Source organism: Siniperca chuatsi, linkage group LG21, assembly GCF_020085105.1.
Source record: "Siniperca chuatsi isolate FFG_IHB_CAS linkage group LG21, ASM2008510v1, whole genome shotgun sequence".
In the NCBI taxonomy this organism is placed as follows: Eukaryota; Metazoa; Chordata; class Actinopteri; order Centrarchiformes; family Sinipercidae; genus Siniperca; species Siniperca chuatsi.
Window position 1 is genome coordinate 17,454,747 of NC_058062.1, and position 26,681 is coordinate 17,481,427.

At 40.6% G+C, this 26,681-nt stretch overlaps 3 protein-coding genes across 5 annotated transcripts in view; 1 reads left to right on the forward strand and 2 right to left on the reverse strand.

Moving 5' to 3' along the window:
• Nucleotides 1–6,098, reverse strand: part of grb2b (growth factor receptor-bound protein 2b) — a 28,838-nt gene extending 22,740 nt beyond the window's left edge. The window contains exons 1-2 of the mRNA XM_044182397.1: nt 5,919–6,098; nt 3,987–4,240 (exon numbers count right to left, since the gene is read on the reverse strand). Coding sequence (XP_044038332.1) covers nt 3,987–4,064 — 78 coding nt within the window. The 5' untranslated portion in view covers nt 4,065–4,240; nt 5,919–6,098. The remainder of the gene's footprint in view (nt 1–3,986; nt 4,241–5,918) is intronic.
• Nucleotides 6,099–7,458: 1,360 nt separating this feature from the next.
• On the forward strand, nt 7,459–10,621 carry mchr1b (melanin-concentrating hormone receptor 1b). The gene is given in 3 exon segments (XM_044182396.1): nt 7,459–7,954; nt 8,209–8,302; nt 8,304–10,621. Coding segments are annotated over 3 exon segments (1,044 nt in total). The 5' UTR covers nt 7,459–7,887; the 3' UTR covers nt 9,187–10,621.
• A 4,546-nt stretch (nt 10,622–15,167) lies between these two features.
• usp43b (ubiquitin specific peptidase 43b) overlaps nt 15,168–26,681 on the reverse strand; it is a 69,290-nt gene continuing 57,776 nt past the window's right edge. For 2 of the 3 annotated variants that reach the window (XM_044182400.1, XM_044182398.1), the window contains 8 exons: nt 25,506–25,609; nt 22,919–22,996; nt 22,667–22,796; nt 20,443–20,785; nt 19,709–19,867; nt 19,002–19,175; nt 17,360–18,502; nt 15,168–16,995 (listed from right to left, as the gene is read on the reverse strand). In XM_044182400.1, the coding sequence (XP_044038335.1) occupies nt 16,985–16,995; nt 17,360–18,502; nt 19,002–19,175; nt 19,709–19,867; nt 20,443–20,785; nt 22,667–22,796; nt 22,919–22,996; nt 25,506–25,609 (2,142 nt within the window). In that variant the 3' untranslated portion in view covers nt 15,168–16,984. The remainder of the gene's footprint in view (nt 16,996–17,359; nt 18,503–19,001; nt 19,176–19,708; nt 19,868–20,442; nt 20,786–22,666; nt 22,797–22,918; nt 22,997–25,505; nt 25,610–26,681) is intronic. The other variant, XR_006376314.1, reaches the window with a different exon arrangement.

The following is a 26,681-nucleotide window of genomic DNA, read 5'->3' on the forward strand; positions in this document are numbered from 1 at the left end:
GGGCCCACACACATTTGTACTGTAACATATTTCACATAAGTTGACGCTTCAATTCTTTTAAATTTGTATATTTCTGTACCTGAAATTTGAGACTCAAACAACAAATCCTTCCTTCTCTACGTTTAGATTGAGAAGTTAAAAACACAGTCGAACAACTTGAAACAGTCTGTAAAGATAAAACAGGAAGGTAGTTGCAACAGCTCTGTGTGCCATTTACTGATAAGAAGCTAAAAGCAGTAAAAGCACACACACCTAATTATAAAATAGATTTATTGTAAGAAACATTAAATGGTGTGGGGTTGGAGCCTCTATTATTAAGTAACACCTTGCAACACTTCTCATGAACTGGCAAATCAGAGAACTAAATGTTAGCTCATGACTCAAGGCTGTAAAATATGAGGGGAGCCTGGTCAGGTCAACCAGCTGTGTGCGTCAAAGTGACACACAATAACAACTGATCATACGTACTGATCAAAAGAAAAGAATCACTCATCCAAAGATGACCCAAATAAAACCAAATCCATTCTCAGATGGATCTCCTGAAAGATTTAGCATCAATACACAGACGTCCTTAAATGGAATGCTCGTTATAGGAAATTCTCATATGGACAAACTGGCACGTCCCATTTGTAATCACTCACCTATATGGGTACTTTGAAAAGTGATATAAGTCAGCATATACACATTTCAGGATGATTAGATAGTTCGACACAACAGGATTTCGTGTCCCCAAAGCAACCTTTTCATCCCCTTAGTGGCAGACCATTAGATAAATGCTTATATAAAAGGGAAGGAGAACCACTGCTGTGTGGATTCAAGCCAGAGCTGCCTAATATTTGGGCTTCAGCACAGAGAGTTACTTACTGTAATGCTGGTGCAGATCATACTTGATGTATAAAAAATTCAAATCACTGAAATGTTGACAACAATACCCAACTGCCTATTTTTGTATCTACAACAAATTTACGTTTAGATGTTGTAAACATTCATAAAACTGCCCCGCCCTTGTGTGCGGTAACAGTGATAGTGATATTGTGAATGAAAGCAAGAGTAGATGAACAAAGTGAAAAACTGAAAGGAACCCATCTTCTTGTATGCCAACGCGAGGGCTAGAGATAGCAACGCAGCCACCATCTCCCCGTGATACTGAAAATGGTGAGAAGTTAAGGATGCTACATGCGAGCAAAGCCTTAACAGGGGCTCGCTCTCATGAGAGGGATCCTTTGTCCTAAGAGCAGAGCTGTTTAGTATTAGTATCAGCAGACAGATAGTACTGGTGATGGGAGCAAAGGAGCCACTATGAACACACTCCACCTCAGAAAAGGTTTTCTTTTAGATGTAATAGTCCAAATGCTTGTGTATAGAATGCTGTACAGCATCAGCTAAAGCAGCTCTATTGGTTGTAAATAAACAGAGCAGACTTGTTAGATTAGAAATCATGAACAGCCTGTTTCAGGAGTATGTTCTTTTATTTGTGGTAATGTTGATAATTGAGGGAGAGATTTAGCTTAGTATCATTGATGTTTAAACAACTCATGTAACCAAACATCCAACTGGTCTAAAAAGCAGAGTGCAAAGAGCCAAGTGAGATAGTAAGCGAGAGAGACCAAACGGATGTTGGCTAGTACTTTGAAGTAATTAACCAATGCAGACATGTAGAGTGCAGAGTGTAGTTTAAAAATAACTGTTGGATCAATCAATCAATCTAAAATCATTGCTAGTAGATTACCAACATGACTTTCAACTGGAGCTGATGTAGCACCTTATTTAAATGCTAAATAAGGTGAAGCGTGGGTCCACCTGTGTACCAGTATGTTTCAGTGAATGACAGGAGCTTGTTCCATCCTGTTTCTCATAAGTTACCTGAGGGGAAACATTCAGACTAGAGACTAATGTATGAGTACTGTGAGGAGGAACAAAAGAGGATGAAAGAAATGAGAGGGGGATGGTATCTGACAAACATCAGGCCAATTCATTCTGTCTCAAAAACAGTGAAATGGTCCTATGGGCAAAGCAGCCAACAAATGATTCACATGAAATGTGGACAGTGCTAGGGGCAACATTAATGCAGGCTTTCCTTCCTCATTTCAGATTCATTCTCTGTCCAGAAATAACCTGTAAAGCATTTTTTGTAGCTCTTAAGGTTGTGCACTTACAGTATGTTACCCACTAGCTGGGTCAAATATGTAGGGCCAGGATATATGAATATCACTGTGTGTCAGGAAGACATTTTCCAACTTTACACATGGTGGCTCTTCTCATATCTGTTGAACTTCAGGCATAGTACTAACACAGAGCTTCATACATAGGATAATTGATTCTGAAGAATGACGTTTTAGTGGTTTTTAGCCATTAATGACTGTACTCAATACCTGCATCATGCTTTCTAGATAGATAAGTTAGTGATGTCAATTAAAGGAAAGCATCTGTGGTATTTTCCATTAACATCTTGGCTGGAACTCTTCCATCTAGTAAAAAGCTTGAGATTTTAGCTAGCTGTTGAAATTAGAGGAAAAGGGAAAAGTACAGTACTTTCTCTTCTCATATGCAAATTTAATGAGAACTCATATTTAGCTCAGTGTTTCCTAAGCCGCCCCCCCCCCGGTGAGATAAGAAATCTTTTCTGAGAAAAGTCAACTCATCCACGACGGCTGACTTTTATATTACATATACACAAAATGATATGATAGTATAAAATCAAAGTACTTCATCACATTGATGTAAAACTGTCGTAAAGCAGTCTTGCATGCTACCGAATCATTAACACAGTCTCATCTCACGTGGAATGAAAGCAGAAAGGCCTTCAGAGTTTGATCAAGATTCTGCCGGAGAAAAACAACAGTAAAACTATTAGGATGTTTATTTACTGGTCACTGTTGATTCCTTATTACTACTACAGTTGTGTTGTGGAGTCACCTCTTGTGCCATTCTACATCCTGCTAAATTCATGGGCTTAGTACTAATGGCGACAACATTCAATTTCTAAATATTAATTTTGTAGCAAAAAATAAAACCAATATTACTTAATACAAAATGATGTGTATGTTACGTTGCATCACAACAATTCTCCATCTACCTGCATGTCTGGCAAAGCAGATGTTGCCCGTAAAAACACTTTACTGTTATGATTAAAACAAGATGACAGGTTACACTGAAAATACACACAGCTGTGTGGTCCTTTAGAAATGTATCTTTTACAAAATGGGCTTTTCACCCTGTTAGCTGCCAATAGAGCAGTTAAGAGCAGTGTTTCTGAGAACTATTTTAACTGTAGGCGGTTCTTTTTAGTAAAATAAGGACTGGCCATAAAGCCACAGGGGATAAAAGGGAATTCTTAAAGTCATTCATTATCAAAAGGATGTTTTAAACGGAGTATTCAGCTACACATATTTTCCTAGAAAATAAGGAAATATGAAGATGTAACTAATTTTTCTACACTGCCGCCTCTGCATCCTGCCCATCATGACCATGACTCTAAACAGAGGGATTATAATAATTGCATTTAAATCCAAAGAGAAGGAGTGTAGGAAAATTGCAGTATGCACTTTCTAATATACGATCTCATCAAGGTCGGAGAATGACAAACGCTTTCAGGCAACCAGAAAGCATAAGGCTTTGAATAAGCTTCTAGAGCCTGGGGATCTGGGCAAGCCTGGGGTTTAAGAGAGCACTTTAGATTGTTCATAATGGAACAAAAACCTTGCATCTTTTGTAAAATATGAATTTAAAAAAAGAACATATTGATCTCAATGTAAGATACAGGCTTAACACTGTAGCTTTATTTGGGTGATGACTTTAGTCTTACAAATATTATTTTTGTGTTTAATAAAAATAACATTACTGCCTGAACCTCTTGATACGCTGTTGATGGCACTTTTATTTTACACAGGATGGATATGATTAACTACACAGGAAATTCAGGCATTTCATAATCATGAGTAATACAGACAAGCCTTAACATTAAATGATCAAATAGTTGTAATTACCTTAAGGACTTCTCCACGCTTGAAACTAAGCTCATCATCAGCAGTAGCTTTGAAATCGTATTTGGCAATGGCCTCCATGGTTGTTGTTGCGTGCTGGAAAACTGCTTGGCTGTAGTTGTGTTTCAGGGACTGAATAAAAAATAAAAACTCTTATCCAGGCTTCTGTAGCCAGATGCTTTTCTCCGAGTCTCTCCTCCCGTCTATGACCCGCTCCTTTAGGGCTTAGACCTCACATAAAGGTTACAGTAAGGTACCTGCAAACAAGAAACAATGTGGCACTTAATCAGACTAAAATGTAGTGTTGAGAAACAACTGCACAGGGGAGGATGTTTTTTTTAGAAAAGAAATGTTGATAGTTAGACATATGTTTACTCTTAAGACATGAAGATTCCCGTTCAAAACATCAAAGCTAGGTTAAGATGACCTGAATAAAAACCAAAGAAGAATTTGGTTTGGTCTGAACCTTAAGAATATTTGGAAAATGTGAATATGATTCCTTCTTTATGTTGCATGTTTCTACTTACTTCAGTTCCTCTAAGTTGCGCACATAAAATGTTTATGTAATTGTTTCCTGTGATCATGAGAAAGTTATTTTGGGGTCTAGACATCACATGCTTTGTTCTCTTGAAATCTTACAATATACAAAATATAGCCCACAAGTTTGGCCATGTCCAATGGCAAACTTATGTGAAAAGAGGTTAAGGCCCACCAGTACATGTTCTTGCTGCTACTCTGGGCAACATTCACAAGAGGACAAGAGGATAATTGATCCAAAAGTTCACAACAATCAATGGCAGTTCCTTCAGACTTTCTTGACAGCCAACCACCTGGCCCGACCACAGATAAGTCAGTAGACAACTTAAGCAGAGCTGACGGCGATACACTGGCTAAACCCACAGTTGCTGAGTTAAATGGATAAAGCTACGTTATCTCGTTAAGTTGTTTGCTAATATGCTACCGTGCAGCTCTGAGGGGTTCACACTAATACAGCTCTGTGTCGAATAAAGCTATTAAATCTGACAGCCAGCCAGATGACCAAAAAAAAAAAAAGTGTAACAAATCTATGGCAAATTAGCTGTAAATGCAAACTTTCGGATTTCATTTTCTTAAAAACAATCCATGTTAGCTCGTCACGGATCATCAGTTCATGTGTTGGCTAGAAAGGGAGCAGAAGATGCAAGCCACTTTTCTAGAAAAGTCATTTGACAGTAACGACACAGTAAGTCATAAAATGTGACTGCAGCCATTGTTTACAATACAACTGTCAACAACTCAACCGATGGCCACTACAACGTTACTGAAGACAAACGAATAAAGCACATCAGTTACAGGCGTAACGTTAACATTAGTAAAGGCAAAGTAATGAAAAGGGAAGCTGAAGTCCAAGGGAGGGCAGGCTGCAATAATCCTCTAACGATACATCCTTCTCATGAATTTTTACTGTCAGAGCAACGTCCGATTTCAACATCTAGTAACATGCCATTTGAGCATCAGACGACGTTTTTACCGTTTTCACACGAGTTCGAGTGGCTCGAATCCGTTCCAGCTAACAGCCTGCGCCCAGTGTTCTAGAACGCTAGAGCTAGCAAGCCGGCTAACGGTCGGATGACAATAACTGCGATGCAGTGTGATTATCAAACTTAAACCTATTAATTTATCACAACGGGCAGACTAACGATGACATTATCCAAAACAAGTGCCCAGTCTAAAATAAACTGGAGCTGTTTATTGACGCTCGAGGCCTCCAAGCTAGCTTCACGTTGGCAAATGTGAAAGGGAAGAAAACACCTTTTTTTCTCATAGCGCAGGCTGTTGTTGCTAGCTTTGTGGCACAGTTAGCCCAGCTAACATTACTGAACTTGCCTAGCCTGCGTCGTGAAAGGAAAGAGTACACAACTTTTATGTAAAGAAAAAGCATAAGGGAAAACTCACCACTCGAGATATTCCGTTTCGATGCTGCCACCGTAACAAACAAAACCCTATCGTGTAATTTATCCACTCCCTTTCCTCTTAAGAGGCAACAACCGATGTACGTCTGATATCGCTTACACCCCGTCCTAGGAGCCTATAAACGTAGCTACTAGCATTTGGTTTACGACGTTTATTTCCGCTTCCTTCCACAGCGCTGGGAGGGTCTGCCTGCTGCTGTGACTGGAGCTCCTCCCTGTCAGTCTGTTCCACTTAACCCTGCCAAACCCACCACAGCACCGTTACTGTCGCCTACAACTGGCTTTAATTATCCCCTATGGTAATTATAAGTAGCCTAATACTAAATACCTAGTATTAGTACGGACATAGCTCTACCTATTAGCCTATCTATATATCTATCTTAATATATTTTTGTGTGTCTGATTCAGTGCGATTCAAATTAGAGGATTAAACCACATGTGCTAATCCATATCAGCCATTAATTATTAAGTTAGGGTTAAACAAGGCGAGGCGGAACATCAGACAAAATAGGCTAGATACGGTGGAAGCATCCTATTGCTATAAGATTTATGACTGTAAAAAATAACGCTGCTGCCACATCAGCGCTTGACATCTGACTTTACTGGTCAGGTGATTAAAAGTGGACAGGGCAACGCGTTGTACGGTGAGCTGCCAGGTGAAGCAAACCGCATGCTGAGTGTTGAGGTTTGTGTGTCTTGATGGCTTCCATCATACAATAACTGAGTGTGTTCGATAAAATAAGCCACTTTATAAACCGCCACCTTTCAACAGGCATTCTGTTGGTTCTTCTCATTAAAAACGAATCATCATATTGACAAATTCAAGATTTCGGCCTGGATATGTCATATACAAAGCAGCCAGACACACTATTTTGATATATTCCAAATATTATATGCATACATTCCTCCACTTCTCCCTCTTACATGTTGTCAGCGGGGAGTGTATTGGCTGTCACCTTTATCCCACTACAGAACCCCTTATTTGGCAAATATTTGGTCGTCTTTCTTTGTTGTCATTTTTTGGACATCTGCTTTAAATTCTGGCCTGTCTATCTGCGGCAACAGAGACGTTTAAATACCTTGACAATGCTGACACCTAGTGGCAAGCTTTAACCTTGGGGAAAACAGCGTTAGTACTGCATTACAGAACGCTGTTCAGTGGCAAACCATGGCAAAAGTTCCCATCAGAAAGACACAGACTTACAGGGTGAATATAGGAATAAATAAGAAAAGAGCAGTGTTTATATGAGAAAACTACAAGTCTAAGTTGTATCTTTTAAAAATATGATGGCGCTAACAGCGTCACCAACATCAGACAGTGTGGCAGTATCATAGAAGCCGGGTAATGTGTACGGTATCTTTATATAGACCTGTATTTGAGTTAGGCTGTGGCTGAACAGGTTGGCTAAATCTTTTTTAAAAACAAGGAAGACAACATTAAGAGAGAAAACCACCCATACCCCCCCTCCTCCCCCTCCCCTTCTCTCTTGTTCAGGTTCCCACTCAGTAGCTATATTCCCTGATAGCTCATTTTCTGCCTCACTTTCTGACAGTATACAGCTATAGCCTACCTTTGTCCGCTGGAAATGAGCAAAATGAGAGGCTATTATAAATGAGTTGAAGTCACAGAGTTAAAGTCTGGTGCTGCCAGTTTTCAGTGACAGAAAGACGAGTGTGTTACGTCGGCTCCGCGTTTTTCTTTTTAGGTGCGTTTTAGTCGTCGCGTGCACTGATGAAGTCTTTTGATAACACAAACATGCGCGCGGCGTTGCATGTCTGCTGTCAAAAATAATGCCATAAACTAATATTGTAAGCTGTTTTTTGAGGCGAACTATTTTTTTTTATCCCTTTATGCGGTTATTATTATTATTATTTTTATTATTATCATTATTATTGTTATTATTATTAATCTGCAGACTATATTAGAGAAAGACCACCAAAAGCCATTTGGGATGGACTTTGCCTACATTTCGAATTCATCTATTTCGTCCTTGAGTTCTCCCGAGAATCTAGAAGAAGGTAGGTTGTTTGTTTCTTCTCCTTTTTTAACCGACTCCTTGAATTGAAGTGAGCACACGATGTTAGTGCTGTGTGTAACAAATGCAAACTTATTGTTAAGTGGGGATCAGTGGTCATTGTGACTCGTGGCTTAAACATATTTCATTGAAACAGAAGATGTTTATGGAAAGGACTGACAGGCAGCAGGATTTACTGTATGTTATAAGTGACTGACAAAGAGTATTCTGTTTGTATCTTCTTTTTTTTGTTGCCAGAACATGAGCAGTACAACAATGTGCTCATGCCCAGCATATTTGGTGTCATCTGTTTCTTTGGGATCTTTGGAAACTGCATTGTACTCTACACCATTCAGCTTGTCCATCGCAGACCTCCTCTTCCTCCTCGGCATGCCTTTTCTCATTCACCAGCTTGGGGGCAATGGCTCCTGGTGCTTTGGTGCCACCATGTGTACTGTCATCACAGCGCTAGATTCCAACAGCCAGATCGTCAGTACATACATCCTGACTGTAATGACTCTGGATCGCTACCTGGCCACTGTCCATCCCATCCGCTTCAAACACGTTCGAACCACCTTCGTGGCCGGGGCAGCGGTAGCTCTGGTGTGGGTGTTTTCTCTGGTCTCCATCACTCCAGTCTGGATGTACACAGGACTCATGCGTCTCAAGGACGGCTCGGTCGGCTGCGCCCTCCTGCTGCCCAACCCAGCTACAGATACATACTGGTTCACTCTGTATCAGTTCTTCTTGGCCTTTGCACTGCCTTTGGTGGTCATCTGTGGGGTCTTCTTCAAGATTCTCCAAAACATGTCAGCTACAGTTGCTCCACTGCCCCAGCGCAGCCTGAAGGTGCGGACGAGAAAGGTGACCCGTATGGCAGTGGCCATATGCCTGGCATTCTTCACTTGCTGGGCCCCTTACTACATCTTGCAGCTGGCCCACCTTGGGGTGCAGCGGCCCACCTTTGCCTTCCTGTATGCCTACAACATTGCTATCAGCATGGGCTATGCCAACAGCTGCATTAATCCATTTATCTACATTGTATTAAGTGAAACATTTAAGAGGCAATTCATTGTAGCCATTCGGCCATCCCACAGGGTTTTCAGAGTCGCCCCTGCTCTGGCTGACGGCAGTATGAGTCTGAGGATGGCACCGGACAGCTCTCATCTGTCTCACTCGCAGTCATCAAGGGAACTACTTCAAAACATGCTGCCTGTCACTGTGGCTGTGCACTGAGACGGACACTTAACTGGCCATCAATGACCGCTGCCAGCTGCCAGCTGCCAGCTGCCAGCTGCCACTACTGACTGCTCTTATTCCCTCGGCAAACACTTCTGTTTACATGAAGACATAATGAAGGAGGGATCCTTCCAAATGTGACTACTGAACTATGAAGTACATTTATGTGCCAAGTGGTGATATGATCTGTGACATTTCAAGGCATGTTCAATGTGAGGAGCAGTCAGATTTAGTCCCCCTTTTACCAAAATGAGAAAAAAGGAATAACAGATGACATCTTGTATGTGGTAAATAACATTTTTAGCCTCAGCAAGCTACAGGAAATGTGACTCAGTCAGCCATTCGACAATGGGAAAAAAAAAGAACACAAGCGAGCATAAAGAGTAACTGAAAGCCCCTGATGTTTCCTGAGAGTTAGCAACTGAGCTAAAAGGAGACAATTTTTTTGCACCAAATATAACAAACTAATAATAAGTTTTGGTCCATTGTGTTATTTCCGCCATACAAAATGAAACCTTGGTTCTGCACCTCAACATAACAAGTTTTATCATCTGAAATATCATTTATAAATAGTTTTTTAACAGTATTTATCTGTGTTAGCTGTTTTATGTTGCAGCCTGCAATCAGTATTGTTGGATTACAGAATATATTGTGCATGTTTGTCTATCATACAGTTTGACATTGTTTGTGACTTTGACCCAGAAAGCCACGGCACTAATAGCTGGTCATCTTCTGAACAGGAAACACATGATCTGTGTGACTCTTGTATTTCTTATCTTTTTGTTTTTGTGTTGTCATTATTATTTTTTTATTTGATAGTGACAGGTGAAGAGGTAGAGAGGAAATGGGGAGAGAGAGGGGTACGACACGCAACAAGGGTCACTGGCTGGAATCGAACCGGCGACTGTTACGACCATGCGGCATGCGCTGTAACCATTCGCTCTGACTCTTGTATTTCATAGTAAAAACCATGGAATCCATCTTTGTGGCATCTAATCCATATATTCACAGTGCTGCATCAACAGCTGCAGCGTGTCACTTTTTTAAATGTTGTAGTTTTGCCTTCTACGGATCATTGCATGCATAATGAGCACATCTTAAATGTCAAAACTATTGTACTGAGCAGTGAAACACCATTAAGGCAAGCACGAACAGCTGTGGGCAGTGTGTGTAGTAATTAGACAGCGTGTAAAAAAAAAAAAGACATTATACTGTATCTATGTGGCTGTTTGGCTTGTGATGCTGTGATGCAGTTATTTGTCTCTGCGTATTTAACTGGGCATCGTTATGATGTGACCTGTGGCATGCCTATGGTAACTTGCTGTATGTTTTAACTGTTAGATTTGAATCCAGGAGATACAGAAGACTGTCTTTACAATGCTCGGAATGAAAGGTCAAATTTATTTCAATAAAAAGTCATGTTTTCAATGTACCATTGATTTTGGTTGGCAGTCTCTATTTTTAAAGGCTCATGTTTGCTTTGTGAGATTAAATATCTTAACTGCTTAACAGCCCTTTTTTCAAACATTTGAGAAGAGAAGTGTCAATATATGGCTGAATTAAATTAAAATATCTCTATTAAATGGCGTGCAAGGACATCAAATGTCAAGTGGGAAACATTTCAAGCAGAAAAATCTGTTGTGACAAATTTTCACAGACTTAAGAGGGTGAAAGCAGCACTGTTTGTCTTTTCTTCAGCTTTTCACAGTGGGAAGACTCAGCATTCCTGCTTATCCAAATGTCAGATGGCAGGAATCGAAGTATCAGCCACTATCTTGAAAAAAACAGAGGACTGGATAAAGCCAGGATTACATTTACATGACATAGCAAGGCAATTATTTACCCTCAACCATAGGTGTAGACTTTTATTTTGACGAACTGCTAGAATGCGACTTAAAATGAATTAATTTATCATTGACATGAATAGGTGCCACACGCACATTTAAAGAGTCACAAAACAAGACACAAAATGACCACAAAGTGATGCAAAACAACTACAGAGAGACACAAAATGTCCGTGAAGAGATTCAAAGGGACTACGAAGAGACACAGAATGACCACAAAGAGAAGCAAAACGTCAACAAAGACACTGCCTCGTCGTTTGTAGTCTCTTTCAGTCTGGGGATCTTGCTCCAATGTAGAGCCTGACAAACCCATTGCTATAAATGATGCAGGCTACTGTGGAATTATAAATACACAACTGAAAAACACAATATGAATTTGTTCTGACATCCACCTGGAAAAGACTTGAAGCTCCTTTTGCATAAAGTTGTCTCTCTCTCTCTCTCTCTCTCTCTCTCTCTTTCTATATATATATATATATATATATATATACAAAATCTCAACTCCTCTGTTTGTCTTTTCTCTGTGTGTGCCTACTATTTTGAACATTCACTGTAAATCCACACGGTTTGTCTTCCCTAAGTCTGTGACGCATGAACCTCAGTTTGCCATTGATTCAGGACATGATTTTCTTGGCACCAGTGTGTATCATTTTCATCAGCTCATGCAATCTTGTCCTGTTTTCTAGATGCCAGCATCGAGCAGTTGTTTCTGAGAGCAGCAGCAAGCGTTCCTCAGTCTGCTTCATTTTTCTTTGCTGATTTCTGTACGGGTTTGCCAGTTTTATTTTCAAATAAAATTTTGTAAAAACCCATATGAGCCTATCCCAGACGATCGATGAGCAGACAACATCAGTGCTGCACAATGTTGCCCATCACTGTCATGCCATTGCACAGCAGTCATCACTGTCAAGCCAAAATGACTAGGAAAAAAGCACGCATCATTCCTGATAAAATTTTATATAAAAGTGCTATGAAACTGCCATCATAAACCGCTTAACATAAATGCAAAAACAATAAACCTTAAAAATGATGGTATTTTGTGTGATGGTTTAGATGCCAGAACGTCATACTAAATTGAAATAGATATTAGAACATTGCAAAGGCTCTAATGTAAAAACACAAGTAGGTGTCCACCTTCCCTTTGATTCTGAATGACGACATCCTATGGTGATGGTGACAAAGCAAAAGCACTAATGGTCTCAGGATAACAAAACACCACCAGCCATCACACCAATCTCTGCATGAGCAAAGACAAGCAATTACCCTCGCTATAATGAGTTTTGTCCAAAGGCAGGGACCAATCTCCAGTCCTGTTGTCTCATGCTCACTATATTCATAGCACAGATGTGTGTCTGTGTAGCCATTAGGAAATTGATGTCGCACCATGTTACTTAGCCTAGCAAATGATTTGCAGACTATCACTATAAACAATAACAAAACACTCTTTTAGAGCAGTAGGCTATTGATTTGGCTTGTTTTCCCATCTTTGTTTATGTAACATGCTTGCATGGGCCTTTATTTAATTTAGAAAACATTTTCACTCCCCAATGTTTCAGCAACATGTGTGTAGTAAATGGCTAAAAGTCTGCATACACAAAACAACAATTTCTTGGTGAGAATTTGATGAGAAGATTGACACCACTCTCATGTTTGCATGGCAAATAAATAGCTAGAGCTAACAGCCAGTTAGTTTAGCTTAGCATAAAGACTGGAAACAGGGGGAAACAGCTAGCCTGTCCAGAGGAAACAAAATTCACCTACCAGCATCTCTAAGGATCACCAATTAACACTTTCTATCTTGTTGGTTTAATCCTTGCAAAAAACGTGTAAAAACAACAACTTGCTGTTTTACAAGGGATCATGAGCTGAATTATAATGCTAAGCTCAATAATTAACACGTTATAACACAAAATGGCCTGACACAGTACCCCACCGGAAATTGCAAATTATCGTTTTTACACTGCAGTTTTTGGATGGATTGAACAAACGAGCTATAACTTGTTCATCTAATATTGCTAAGCTAAGCTAACCGGCTGCTAGCTGTGGCTTCATATTTACGTAACGTTACAGACATGAGACTGGTATCAATCTTCTCATCTAACTCTCGCCAAAAAAGTGAATAAGCGTATTTCCTAAATTGTCAAACTATTTCTTTAAACATAAATCTACAGTATATACAGTTACATAAACAAAAGTATATAAAACAGGTGGTTTTCCACACAAATAAGAAAAATAAACCACATAAATAAACGATTCAAATTTGCATTTTTGCTTTACCTGTTGAGAATACCATAAACATTTATTTGTTTGTTATTCAAGCGCTGTGGCTCTGAACATCCAACTAAATAATTAAGAGCAGAACTACCCCCCATCCATACTGATGTGATCTTTAATGTTGAAGTCTGATTGAACTGACGAGGAAGCACGACGCACAGTTGAGGCATTTTACCCTTGGCCTATCTACGTGGAAATCACACTTTCATTACTCACCAACACCAACAGGTGTTAAAATTATCATTCTGTACATGTTGCCAGTCAGCAGCATCAGCCACATCCGGGCTGATTAAAACCTCTTTAATGGCGTGCAATGAGATGCATTCAATCTGTGCTACTAACAACATGTAGGTATCCTCTATTTCCACTGAAATCTTGGATTGATAAGTGGTGCAGTTTAGTCAGTTTTGAGAACATTACAGTGCAGACAATAAAAGGAAAAGCAGGCTTCAATACAAAGAAATGTGCTTTCAAGACTTAACAAGAGTGACGCAGTGTAGCCAATGTCATTTTGAAGTTTACTTGTCCAGTCTCCAACCAGCCCACATTCAAATAAACAGCATTCTCTTTCGTTATTATATTCTGTGTGTGACTGCCGGTGATAAAGAGAGGGAACATTTCAGCAACAAACTAGCTACTGACTGCTGTTTCCACTGACATCAAAGACAGCATTAGAAGCTCGATGTGGAGATTCACATATATTGCTCCAGCACGCCTCCTCCCTGTTAGCTTCCATTTTTCTGAACGGTCCCCTGGAAATGTGACAATGAAAGCAGTTTTTTTAAATCTACATTTGGTCAGCGGCACTTTCCACTGCCCTGCTGCGAGTCTGGCCCTCCTGCTGCAGAATTGTGACCATAATAATAAAGGACATAGCATGTGTTTACTTTTATAACTCACCAAAACAAATATTGGGCCATGTTGGAACAACATATTAGGGGGCGTTATGTTGTTGTAGTAGACAGGTTCTTACGTAACAGAAAACAGTTCATAACAGAAACTTGTTACTTGCACAGTAGGTCTGATTACATTAGGAGCACTTAGCTGCAAACATTTGCATGCTAGAAGGGTGTTCTTTTAAACCACCCTCTTCATTTGTTCATGTTACAAATAAGCAAGGCGAAATGCATACAGAGCCCCTGACTGGAGGCTCAATCAGTGATGTAATGGCTGACATTATAGTCTTATTAAATAACAGAGCGAGCCTCTTTAGAGGCTTAACGGTTTGGCTAGGGTACATTGGACTTATAGCCCAATAAGCATTCTGTACAGTAGCTGCTAACAGGCGGATTGTCTGCAGCATATCATTTATATAAAGTGTCAGCAACAACCTTCAGATCATTATATATTACTTAGTGTTAACTGTATTCACATCATAATGGTGACTGCTTTGTGAGCTCAGATAACTGGGGACATTAAAACAATTAAAATAATGACTTGTAATAAGGGTGTCCTGACACATATAAATGTGATTAGATGATTAGGATGTCACTGGTCCTTTTGCAATATATGTCCCTCATTTTACTCCTGTGGGTATTTGCCTGAGGAAGGCGTTAACACTTAAGGGTTCACCCCCAAAAGTTTGGAAATCCGGTTAAGTGTTCTTGGCAACATCCTTTCTTTGCCGTTGGAATTGAATCTACTCTCATACACATCATTCAATCAAACACCAAGGCTACGTATCAAGCAGAAGCTGCACTTTAAAACGGCATGAAATCTCTCAGTAGTCTGGCCTCACTTCACCGTGTTTCAGGGAAACGAGCCTTAATTAGAGCTGTAGCCGCCTGTTGTGAGGCAGATATAAGAATGATGAGACACACAGGCTGAACCTCCGGTAATACATCATTCAGCTACACTGAATTCATTTGTGAGAAAAGCTGTGTTTAATTTGCAATCCATAAAACTTGCAGTACATTAAGCAGACATTATAGACAGTCCAGTACAGGGACTTCTGTGTGTTGTGTCCAATTTAATCCCACTTACAGTACGTATTAATCTGACCTTATACAGGAACCTGAAACATACAGTTTTAATCTGGTACTTAAATTACATAATTACACATCAGGTACAAAATGTAGACTTTTAAAAAAGTTAATAATAAAATATAATCTAGCCATATTTCCCAAATCATGTCTCAAAAACATCCTTCATGTACTATCATTTCATTTTGGTAAAGAGTGTTGTTAAATAGCAAGGCTAAATGACACAACATGAAACATGGACACAGTTACAGTGTTGGCAAAGAATCAGGACTCTCACTTTTACATTCCCTAATAATCCCCAGTGACAAATTTACAATGCAGAAGTAAACAAAAGAGAAACAGAAACGGTGAATATGACTCATGAGTGTGAATTAAATATACATTAGATATGCTGCAGGAACATGACTCTGTGGTGACGACTTTATTACAGTTTATGTGAATGTGACAAAGCATGATTACCATTAGGACTCCTGTGGCTGCAGAGAAAGAATAACTGTGTGTGTGTGTGTGTGTGAGTGTGTTTGTGTGCACATGGTGTGAATCCTCTGTTCAATCCCAAATGAGAAAACTGCTTCAAACTGAGCTTTGCTTTTGCATCTGGTCCTGTTAATGTTGGCATTTTATCAGTAAGAATTCAAACCAGACTTCAGCAGAGGTTGAAATACAAAATCCCTCTTTAGTTGCTCTGCAAGTTTCTGGGGTGGCTAATATCTTTTTCGACCGAACAATCCCACCTGCTGTTTTCAGATGTAGCCAAAAACTCTTCATCATCCATCCACAGAACACACCTGAAGAAAAACCGGAGAAAGCAATTTCGAGGGAAGGGGTTTTCACAATTCTATGTTACCTTTTGAAAATGTTTAAAAACGGAGTTAAAAACTGAGTTAGTTAGGAGATTTCTTTTACATATTTCATCTAGTGTACATCCACAATCCAATCTGTTGGTTACAAGTTGTAGATTAATTGTCTTATCAATCAATGCCTGAAACACAGATTTTGGTACAGTGTAATTATCCCTACATTAGCAATGCATCTTAGCATATAAGCTCTGGTCATATAGCAAAATATGGATAAAAAAAAAGAAAGTGCATTGGTAATATAACATGAAAATGATAGTAAATGACAAAGCATATGATGTATGTTGCTATAGCAGCCGATTTACAGTGCAGGTGTTAGAACTTTTTGCAGTGTTTAACAATTTCACATGTTTTAGCCCATTATCTGTAAATTGGTAAAGTGTACGTTCTGAATGGATTCCAATGCATACCACTTTAAACAGCCACGTTTGCAGGTTGATTTCCTACCTTCCGAACTATCTGTTCGGAAGGTAGGAGATCAACAGTATAATGAAAGTATAATGAGCTGAATACATGTAAATTCACCAAATCACCCTCCACTTTTCAAATATTGATCTTAAACTCAAAAATTAAAACCATGTATTAACAGTAGACTGTGTTGTAAAGCAAAACAAGGGGGGAAAAAAAGGTCAAATTACAGCAGTATTTCTCCTCAGTGAATTTAACTCTGCATAGATTTAGTTTAAGACACACACAGGTAAGAACTTATAACAGTACTATGAAGGGGAGCGAGAAGATATACTTTCTTTGCAGCGATGCCTCCTGCTGGGAGCTTCTCTGGGTGCCGTGTGTAGAAATCAGTAGAGAGGTCCAAGTGTTCAACAGTCATTCTGGGCTGTCACAGAGGCACTTATGGAAAAAAACAAAAGAAAGCCATCAGTCACTGAAGTAATCACTAAGACTAACATTAATGATTATAATAAAACAGACTGAGACTGCATTTACTGCAATTTAAAGCCTTCTACTTATTCTGTAAGACTGAACTCACGCCACACTGTCAATTACTGCATTACCTATGACAGCAGCAGGGAGGCTGCCCAATCACATCCTGTTTAAATCCTCATTATTTATTTGTTTACCAGAGAAAAACTCCAACCCTGCGCTCTAACTTGTGCTCGACACCAGCCAAACAGAAAAAGCCTCGGCAGCTCTAACCTAGCTTAGCCTGCGCTGCGGACTCAGGGACTAGACTCGGGGACCGGTCTGTGCCTACCCAGGGAGGTGGTACTGTATCGTGTCCGCTGCAGAGTGGCGTAGCTGGGCTTGTCTGACAGCAGGATGCGCTGGGCTGGAGGGGCCACTACTTCGCCGTTCCTCTGCAGGGAGGCACACCTGCGAAATGTCAGATCCAGCTTGGTCTGGATGTTACTGGAGCTGTGAGCGTGCTTAATGTCTGCAGGCTCGTGATTCCCAGCCTTTCCGTTGACTAGCTGTACTTTGCAGTTATGGGCGTCACAGCTCGGGATGACACTGGCCTTCCTCTCTTCAGGTGCCACTGTGGTCAGCGTTCCATTGGAGAGGGACAGTTTGGCTAAATTACTGCTGGCCAGCTTTCCCAGCTGTCCATGGCCGTTCATACGCCTGTCTTGCCCCTTGATTGGTGACCCAGGAAGGTCTTTCTTCATGAAACCAGGTTTGAAAAAAGACAAGAGGCTGTCGTGGCTGCGACCCTCCTGTCCCCTCTGCCCCCTCCTGTCCTCAGGTTGAATAACCATCTGTAACAAGTCTTTTTGTGCCCTGGAGGTCACGCCTGTCTGGATCTTGGTCCTTCGCAATGTGGAATCTCTGCTTGGAGGTGCACTGTGGCTGATATGACCCACTAGAATGGCCCCTCTCTGAAGCTGAAGCTGGAGGTCCAGGGTCCTGCCCTGGTCCTGCCTCGCTCTCTTAGATGACCTCTGCCTCAGAGAACCATAATCCCTGGCTTTGACACTGCTGCTGTTACTGACTCCCTGGCTGATGCTTCTCTCCACGCAAGGTCTGCTCTGTCCCTCTGGTATTTTGGGGGAGTAACAAGTGTCGGAGCCAGGTCTGTCTGTATAACTAAGACTGCTACCGCTAGGTGAGCTGCAGTCCTGTCCTACTTCAAAGGCTCTTCCCTGGGCATTCCTTTGTGGTGGGGTGGCCACCAATGTTATGATAGGGTCTTTGGTACATCGTGGCCGGCGCCCAGACTCCAGGTACTCTACCAGCTCTCCAGGCTGGGTCTGGACTGGGTGTTTAATGCGGTCCTTGGAGCCAAAAGACCACCGCAATGGCAGAACCTTGCTCAGAGTCTCCTTGGGCTTAGTTGGTGATCTCATGCTTACACTCCTGCCTTGGGTCCCACGGACAAACGGCTTGGCTTCAAACCCATCTAGAAGAAAAGACATGATACGTCACTACTACCTTCCTACTAAGGCAAATATACAAAATACATGAGCATGAAAAAGAGTTAATGTTCAGATTGAATATTTCAAATGTAGTATTGTAACAGTATAACATTGTAAAAATACATATTTCCAGGCATTAGGCTTACCAAGCCATACAGTATAATAATAATGTGGTGGGGTCTTTATTTATCAAAGACAAGAGAGACAACAACTTAAATTTTCATGAAATCAAACTCCATTTTCTGATTATTTATAGTTAATTAATTTATAATTAATGTATTTACATTCTGTAATTACCTCGCTATATGGTAGTTTTCATTCCCGCACTAGGGTGGCTTTAATTGTGAAGCAGTCGCAGAAAACGCAATGTGTCACAGAGGTTAGCGCTGACAGAGATCGTTGACCAAGACACGGTCATTCTGGGATCAGTTTTAAATATTGTAGGGAGTAATGGAACACCAAGGAGCAACTCTAGATACCTACTTGTTTCTACTGTTGTGGGGGGTTCATCTCCAAACACTGGCAGCTCAGGAGACTCTGGGGCCTGTATGGGCCCCGAAGGTCCAGGGATGGGTCCTCCTGACACCACACTACCCCTCTTGCTGCCTCCCGTCAGCCGGACCAGCCAGTGGTCAGAGGTGGATGAGCTGGTGGATCCTGCAAAAAGAAGAAAAGAAAAGAAGGGAGTTTGTGTTTTTTCTATCCAAAAACAAGCCAGGGGCAGTCGTAAACATGTACGCCGGAAGACATCACGAGGCTTCCCACAGCAACATTGAATTTTCCTCACAAAAGTCACGGTGAGAGAGAAGAAACAATCCCATCCACACTGCAAAATGAAATCTATGTGATCACAGGGTACCATCAGCATTTGTGAATACTCTCTTTATGCTGAATCCATGAAGATGAATGCTTCTGACTCCAGGAAAGGGAGACCTTTGCTGGCAACACGTCAGCTCTACAACCACTGGCGACCTGCCTTTTATTGGCTAAAAACAGTAACTGAGATGACACTGATGCTGCTGAAAAGCAGCACACGAAACAATACTGGCAGACTGAAATTACAGAGGGAAAAATAATCCACTCCTACCGTCCCTCCATTATTTCTATATTTTGTCAAAAGGATGTAAAGCAGAGTCCACCTGACTGTTCTCAATATAACAAGCCGCAACAGAGTATTTGAAAGGACTAACCGGTGACTGAGGAACTGGCAGACCAAGGAGGGATGGTGTTTCTTCTCTGATAGAAGAGGATGTAGGCTCCACGTGTGCACACCTCCGCCTCTGGAACCGGCTCAGCACTGCTGTCATCATAACTGTACCACTGGCCGTCCACTGAGTTCCTGCAGAAGGCTGCAATCACAGCGACAATGGAGAGAGATGAACGTTAGATGTCTAAAAATGCCCTGAGCCCTGTAGTCTAGGCGTCATTTTAGCTGTCTTTTGATGCTGAGGTGACTGAAGTGGTGCAGTCCTGTTTTGTTCATCTGAGACATTTAACCACAATTAAGTAATTCCTTACATTTGCAGATCTAGCGAAGGTCATGCATGCTTTTATGCGTTCTTGTGCTATTGCAATTCCCTTTAGCCTCTAGCTGATACAAAACGCTGCTGCCAGGCTTCCAGTGGTTCCAAAATTTTGCCTTGTCACTAAGGATGACCAGGCCTTTGCTGACCGTGTCACTAAGGATGACCAGGCCTTTGCTGACCGCCTTTATTGTCCGAGCCCCTCATTTTTATCTTATTAATCTGTTGCAATAGGTTTGGATTATTTTATCTCGATTTATCTTTTATGTTTTGGTTTTTATTTACTTTTTATTCCTTGTTTTACAGTAAAGCACTTTGTAACTGTTTTTGAAATATATATAAATAAAGTTATTATTATTATTACAACAGGTCTTTCCTGAGAAGGTGTTAGTTATTCAGACCTGTGTAATGTCCGCCGTGCATTCCTCCATGGTGGTTGCACACAGCATACAGATCGTACAGGAAGTCGGGAGGAGCCAAGTCAGGTCGTCTGGACTGTTTCCAGCCAGGCTGCAGAGGGGGCTGATGGGTGCCGTGGTTGCGGCTCACCATGTGAGGCGTCATGTCCAGGCCCGCCAGGGGAAAATGCACGAACGTGGTGAGCTTGTTCCTCCGCTCTCCCACCTGCCTGAAGCGCTTCAGGTGGAGGATGAGAATGTCCGGGAGCGTCCACAGGCTCATCTTCACCATGCCCTGCTGCAGCTGCTTACAGTGGGGGCACTTCCAGGCATCATCTGGGGCAAGCTGGTGGGGGACAAGGAGAAAAGAGGACGAAATAGACACAACAATGCAGTCAATAGTCTCTGCCTACTTACCAACCTGACAGAGCCTCAAAAATCACTCTTCTACTCCACCTCTTCCAGATAAATCTGAACCTCCTTTCTTATTCCACTTAATCACATTCTTGGAAAGCATGTACAACTGAACCTCAGAAATTCACAGTCCTAATCAGCTTCACTTGGAACAGGATGTACATTTTGCAGCTGTTGCTATGGCTACTAGTTTTGTTCACTTTTCCCGCCTCCCTCTGATTACCATCTTGAATACTGGGCAGCGATGAGTCACTGTATTCAACAAGGTCATTCATTCAAACTTGGCAGTGAAGTGCTGAAGATTTTCGCGAAAATCCTTTTTCTTGTGTCAGGGTGAATCGCAAGTGAGATATAACTCATATTGTGTGTGTGCTCAGCGAGTGCATATTTTATCATATAGTGTGTGTGCATGTGTGTGGGAATGCAGGTGACCTCTGGACTCAAAAAAGAGGACAGGAGGATACGATAATTATGATATTATGTTTTCATTATTTATGGCTTAGAGAGAAAAAATAACAAACTTATTCTGAAAGCCGGTTCACTTACAAGTTGTGAGGGAAATGCTAATATTGTGATTGCAACATTTATGACTGACATTATTAATAATTTGCAAAGTCCGGGATTCTTAAAAAAAACAACATTAAAAATAATATGGATGCAAACAGACAGAGACACACACAATGTATAAATCCCAACTTAAGTGTCTCCCATACATATGAGCAACTAAAGGCTACATGAATAACTAAGGTTTGCTCATTTAGGTTGAAATGTTGCTTAGCTGGCCCATCAGTGCCATCCGTCTGCCTGCAGCGCCACTGGGTGGTGACACGAGGTAACAGCAACAGCAATCTCACAGCCAGTCAGCGGGGACTAGACTGTGGATAGCTTTTGATTGCTTTGACACAAAATGCATTCACTGACCACGTCTTTCAAAATGAATGGACTGTTTTCTCACTCCAACTCAACCACCACCAAAAACTCTGTGTATTTCCAAGTCTACTTTGTTGTGTGTGTTTACATACTATTTGAAAAACTCAAACATATAACACAAAATTACTGTAAAATTTGACTACATTTTGCTACATTCTGATACATCTACATCACAAAAAATTTAAAAAGAAAAGAAAAATACATAAACCACTCATTGGGGCAGACAACAATGAGCGCCTCATTTAATACCTTGATGACCTCTATGAAAGACTTGGGCCAGGTGAGGAAAGGGGGAAAGACCTTACAAGGTTATAAGGACAATGTAAGGTGTGCTGCGGATGAGAACGTGTGGCCAAGTTTATCCAAGTCTACTGTTTGATGGAAAGTGGCAAATCTGCCATATGCCACTATGTTTATTATCAGTATTAAATAAAACCTAAAGCATGTTATACATAAATTAAATGAAAAATTAAAGTTAAGAAAAAATCCAATCTATTGGTAACACATCCAAGCTCCAATTAACTAAAGATCTTTTATATTCTTGAATGTTTGATATAATTTAACTCTGGATCCGTTGTTTATATTGTACGCATAAATGTACAACTATTTCACACTGTTCCTGTTCAGTAGTTATAGCTGCTGCAGAATGGCAAAAACTATGATAACTTAATTGTGCGAATTAAAATGAGAAACAGCATGTTGTTTTAGTTACATGACCGCTGCTATCGCCTGCTTACTCTGAAGAAACATTGACAACAACAGTATTAAAATGACATTAGGTAGGGTTGATTAGGTAGGGATTCGGGAGGCTCACTGTCAGGAGACATGGCTCTTAATGGAGCCGCTGGTTGCTGCAGGTATCAAATGATAACAGACTGACTACCTGTTCCTCTTTGGTGTAGAGCTGAAAGCACTCATCCAAGGTGCAGCTGTACTGTTGGACATGCTGCTGCTGCTGATTCCTCACGCTCTCTGCATCCTTCACCACCTCCTCCTGAATGTTACCAAACAGGCTGTGGCCCCAGGACACGAAGGGGTGGTTATAGAAAACATGCAGAGAGTAGTTTTATGTCAGGTTCAGAGAGAAACATGCCTGAGTAAATAGGTGGTGGTCTGTAATAGATAACAAACTGACCAGTCTTTGATTCTGTGCTCCCATTCGATGATGAGCTTCACATGTGGAGGTCCTCCTGAGCCGCAGAGCTTCAGAACTCTAAAAGACATAAAGGTGAAAGGTCATTCAGTGTAGAGGAAGAAGCATTCCATTAACTGGTCTAACATGACGTGACATGATGTTTCACTTCTACCGTGCTTTTTGAAATATGCTTTTACATTTACAGTAAATTTACGGTAACCTTATTAAAATAATTTGAGTGCATGTGTATCAAGGCTTTTTAACCACTAGGTGTCAGCATTACCACAGTGAGGCATGAATGGTTTGCTACATGAGCTCAGACAGAGGCAAGTTTGATAAGGCAACAGTGGATGACATTTGCTTGTTGCTTGTGTCTTACTTTATCTGTGTGTGTGTGTGTGAGAGTGACTGTGTGGGACTGTATTGGGGATTTAGCTGTGGATGTTTTAGGTAAGCAAATGTATTATAAAAGCTACAGTACAATATAAAGGTACTGTATACTTCACTGATTTTGATATAGCACTCATAACGAAACACAGCTCCCAGTTGTTCACAGCTGAGCTTCAACACATCAACAGTAAATTGACAAAATGATCCTTATTCAAGGTCCACTTAGTAGCTTTTTCCAGGGATCTCAGTCACATCTCACAGTCTTCAACAGATCACATTGTGAGAAGTGGTTGCAAGTAGCATCACAAACACACTTTCAAAGAAATCTCTGTTGATACAAGAGAAAGAGCAAGAATCTACCATATATATGTGGCACTATTCACTTGAATATTAGAGAACAAGACTACAGCCATGCATGCAGCTCAAAATATACTTAGGCACAATGGTGCTTTGAGCTAAATGCTAATATCAGCATGCTAACATGCTCACAATGACTGAACTGAATGTCCTTTTTATGTTTATGTGAAGTGTATATGATAAGGGTCAATTTATATTTGGAAAATGAAAATAAAACTGTACAAAAAGCAAACATGCACACAATGACAATGCTAACATGCTGATGTTTAGCAGGAATAATGTTTACCATGTTTACCATCTTAAGTTAGAATGCTAATATTTGCTAATTAGCACTGAACCCAACGTCCAGCTGAGGCTGATGGGAATGCCATTAGTTTTGCAGGTATTTGGTCATAAACCAAAGGATTGGACAAATTGAAATTGATACTTGATTATGCGCTAGGTGAAAAGTTAAGGGATCACCGCTGTACAGTTGCTGAGACATTTCAGTCTGGACCAAAGTGGTGAGTGACCAACAGACATTTCCACCCATATAGCCACACTGCTAGCAAACTGTAACAAGTCAATTGGTAAGTGCATACTAAAGATTACGTCAACATATCTTCTGGTATAAGAAACACAGTGATGTATATGACATTACACATAGACACAAGACAGTTTACAGAGGCTGATAGGAGTGAACACAGTGGACTAAAACACTTGCACTAGTACATTCTTGTACTGTTTGATGTGGGTTGACTTGGGAACAGAGCATATTTCTGAATCATTAGAGTTCAAACACTATCATTACATTAGTTTCTAGGATACAGGGCGCTGCACATTTGCGTTTCAAAAGATTTCAAAAGCATTTGCCCCCATCGGCACCATTCAACGAATGAATGAACTGTTCTTAGCAACTACACAAATGGGAGTCATTTCAAGACCTTGCCAAAAGGCCCCTTTAAAATAGCAATTCACTTCTGCAAGTGAAAGCCTTCAGACACGCATTTGTGAAAAGGGATAAAATGTCGGCACGTTTCAGTCCACGCTGTAAAATCAGGTCTAACCTTTACAGTTGGTATGGTTTACATAAAATGAAGATACAAAACTAAACATCTGCTTCAGAACATCTGTATAGACTGTGCCAATCATCAAAAAGTGCTGAACTTCATACTAGTGTGTAACGTGTTTTTATGTCAAAATGTCTCCAGTAACTGGCTGCCTGTCTGTAGTTGTAGCCTTTCTCAGGAAAAACTATTCGATTAGATTAGAGCACATTTGAATTGAATTAAAATGTATTACATTAGATCAAACTGGAATGAGCCTGTGGGAACATTTGGTCATTTCAGCATTGAAAGTTTTGACCGTAACACCAGTAATTCTACAAATAACACATTTAGAATAATCTAATAATCCTCTAAGCTAATAATAGAAGAAGTTAGTGTTCACACAGCCAGTCAGCTCAAATGATAACAGTTACCCTGGACTGCGTGCTTACAGTGTTGACACCTGCAGAAATATATTTTACCAGGTAAACAGAGGATACAGGATCTTTTATTGCATGAATGATTAATCGCTTTTATTTGGCCTCACAGGCTTTCAGGATTCAGGAGGGAGTGCAATTAACATCCCCCAAACTGTGCAGAACAAAAGCCAATAAAAGTTAAGAAAAGCCAATTATACGTATGGTGAGCTCTGGTGATGGAGGGGAAAATCAATTAACACATCCAGAACAGCAGAACTTGTTTGAATGTGTTTGGAGACCATGAGAGCCAGCTCATGCTGATCAGCTGAGCGTCTGTGGGCCATCAGTCCTCCGCCAGAATTTACTTGATGTTTCATGTATTTTCGACACCCTCACCTGTCGACAGCAGGGTGGTAAAGTGGCCGCCCGTCTTGAGGTGACAGGTAGCTGTAAAATGCTGACCCTCCCACCACACGGATGTTGAACAGCACTCTGGTATTCTGAAAGAAAGGCAACATTTTTTTTTTTAATGCTTTTCATAACAAGAGTATAAACAACAATACTATAAACTTTCAGGACTTAACATTTCTAAATTAAGCCTCCCACATATGCTCTCCTCAAATACTATAAGTTTTAACTTTGTGGACTATTTAATAAATGAACATTCATGTTCCTCTCAGGATGAATTATAATCACTTTAGTGATCCTCAGACTTTTCATGTAGTGCCATCTTCAGATGAAACTTTCAGTTTGTCCAGTATTTCTGTTTATGACGTTCCCATCAGCCTCAGCTGTACTTTGTGTTTAGTGCTATTTAGCAAATGTTAGCATGCTAACACACTAAACTAAGATGCTAAACATCAGCATGTTAGCATTGTCATTGTGTGCATGTTAGTATGTTGATGTTGGCATTTAGCTCTAAGCACCGCTGTGCTTAACTACATCCTCACAGAGCCGCTAGCAGGGCTGTGGACTATTAAGTCTAGTTAAGGTCTAAAATGAGCACTGCCACCACACTGATTCACCACAACAAGTTATGAGAAATGTTGGTGCTTGTAGTTTCGTGGTGTTATTCACCCATCATGGTTTTGCACAACTGGGATGAGATAGTTTCATGATTGCCAAATGAGACCACATAGCTCAGGATTTTGAAGAAGCAGCAGCAGCAGCAGCAACATTCCTCATGACTTTTACTGTGTTCAGTCAAAATGACTGCTCAGTTTGGAGACTTCAGATCATAAAAATGTGGGCTGAAATTGGTTTATGATTCCAATATGTGTGTGTGCAAAAGAAGACTGACGATCATAGTTAAGTTTCATATGGTTTGTGTAAGTACTGATGTTTCCCTTTTCATCAAAGCAGAGGATGTGCAGTTTTCTAGACAGCAAATCAAGGTGTTTTGTGCAGACTCTGGCTCATCAGCACAAACGTTTTTTTCGGGCTCTCATTCTCTAATTCAAAAAAGGTACAACAACTTCCATCTTCCCATCATACAACATGGTAGGTCCTGTAGGACTTCAGACAAGGTGAGTGATTGGCTTTCTGCGCCAAAGAATTATTTCAAACATTTAA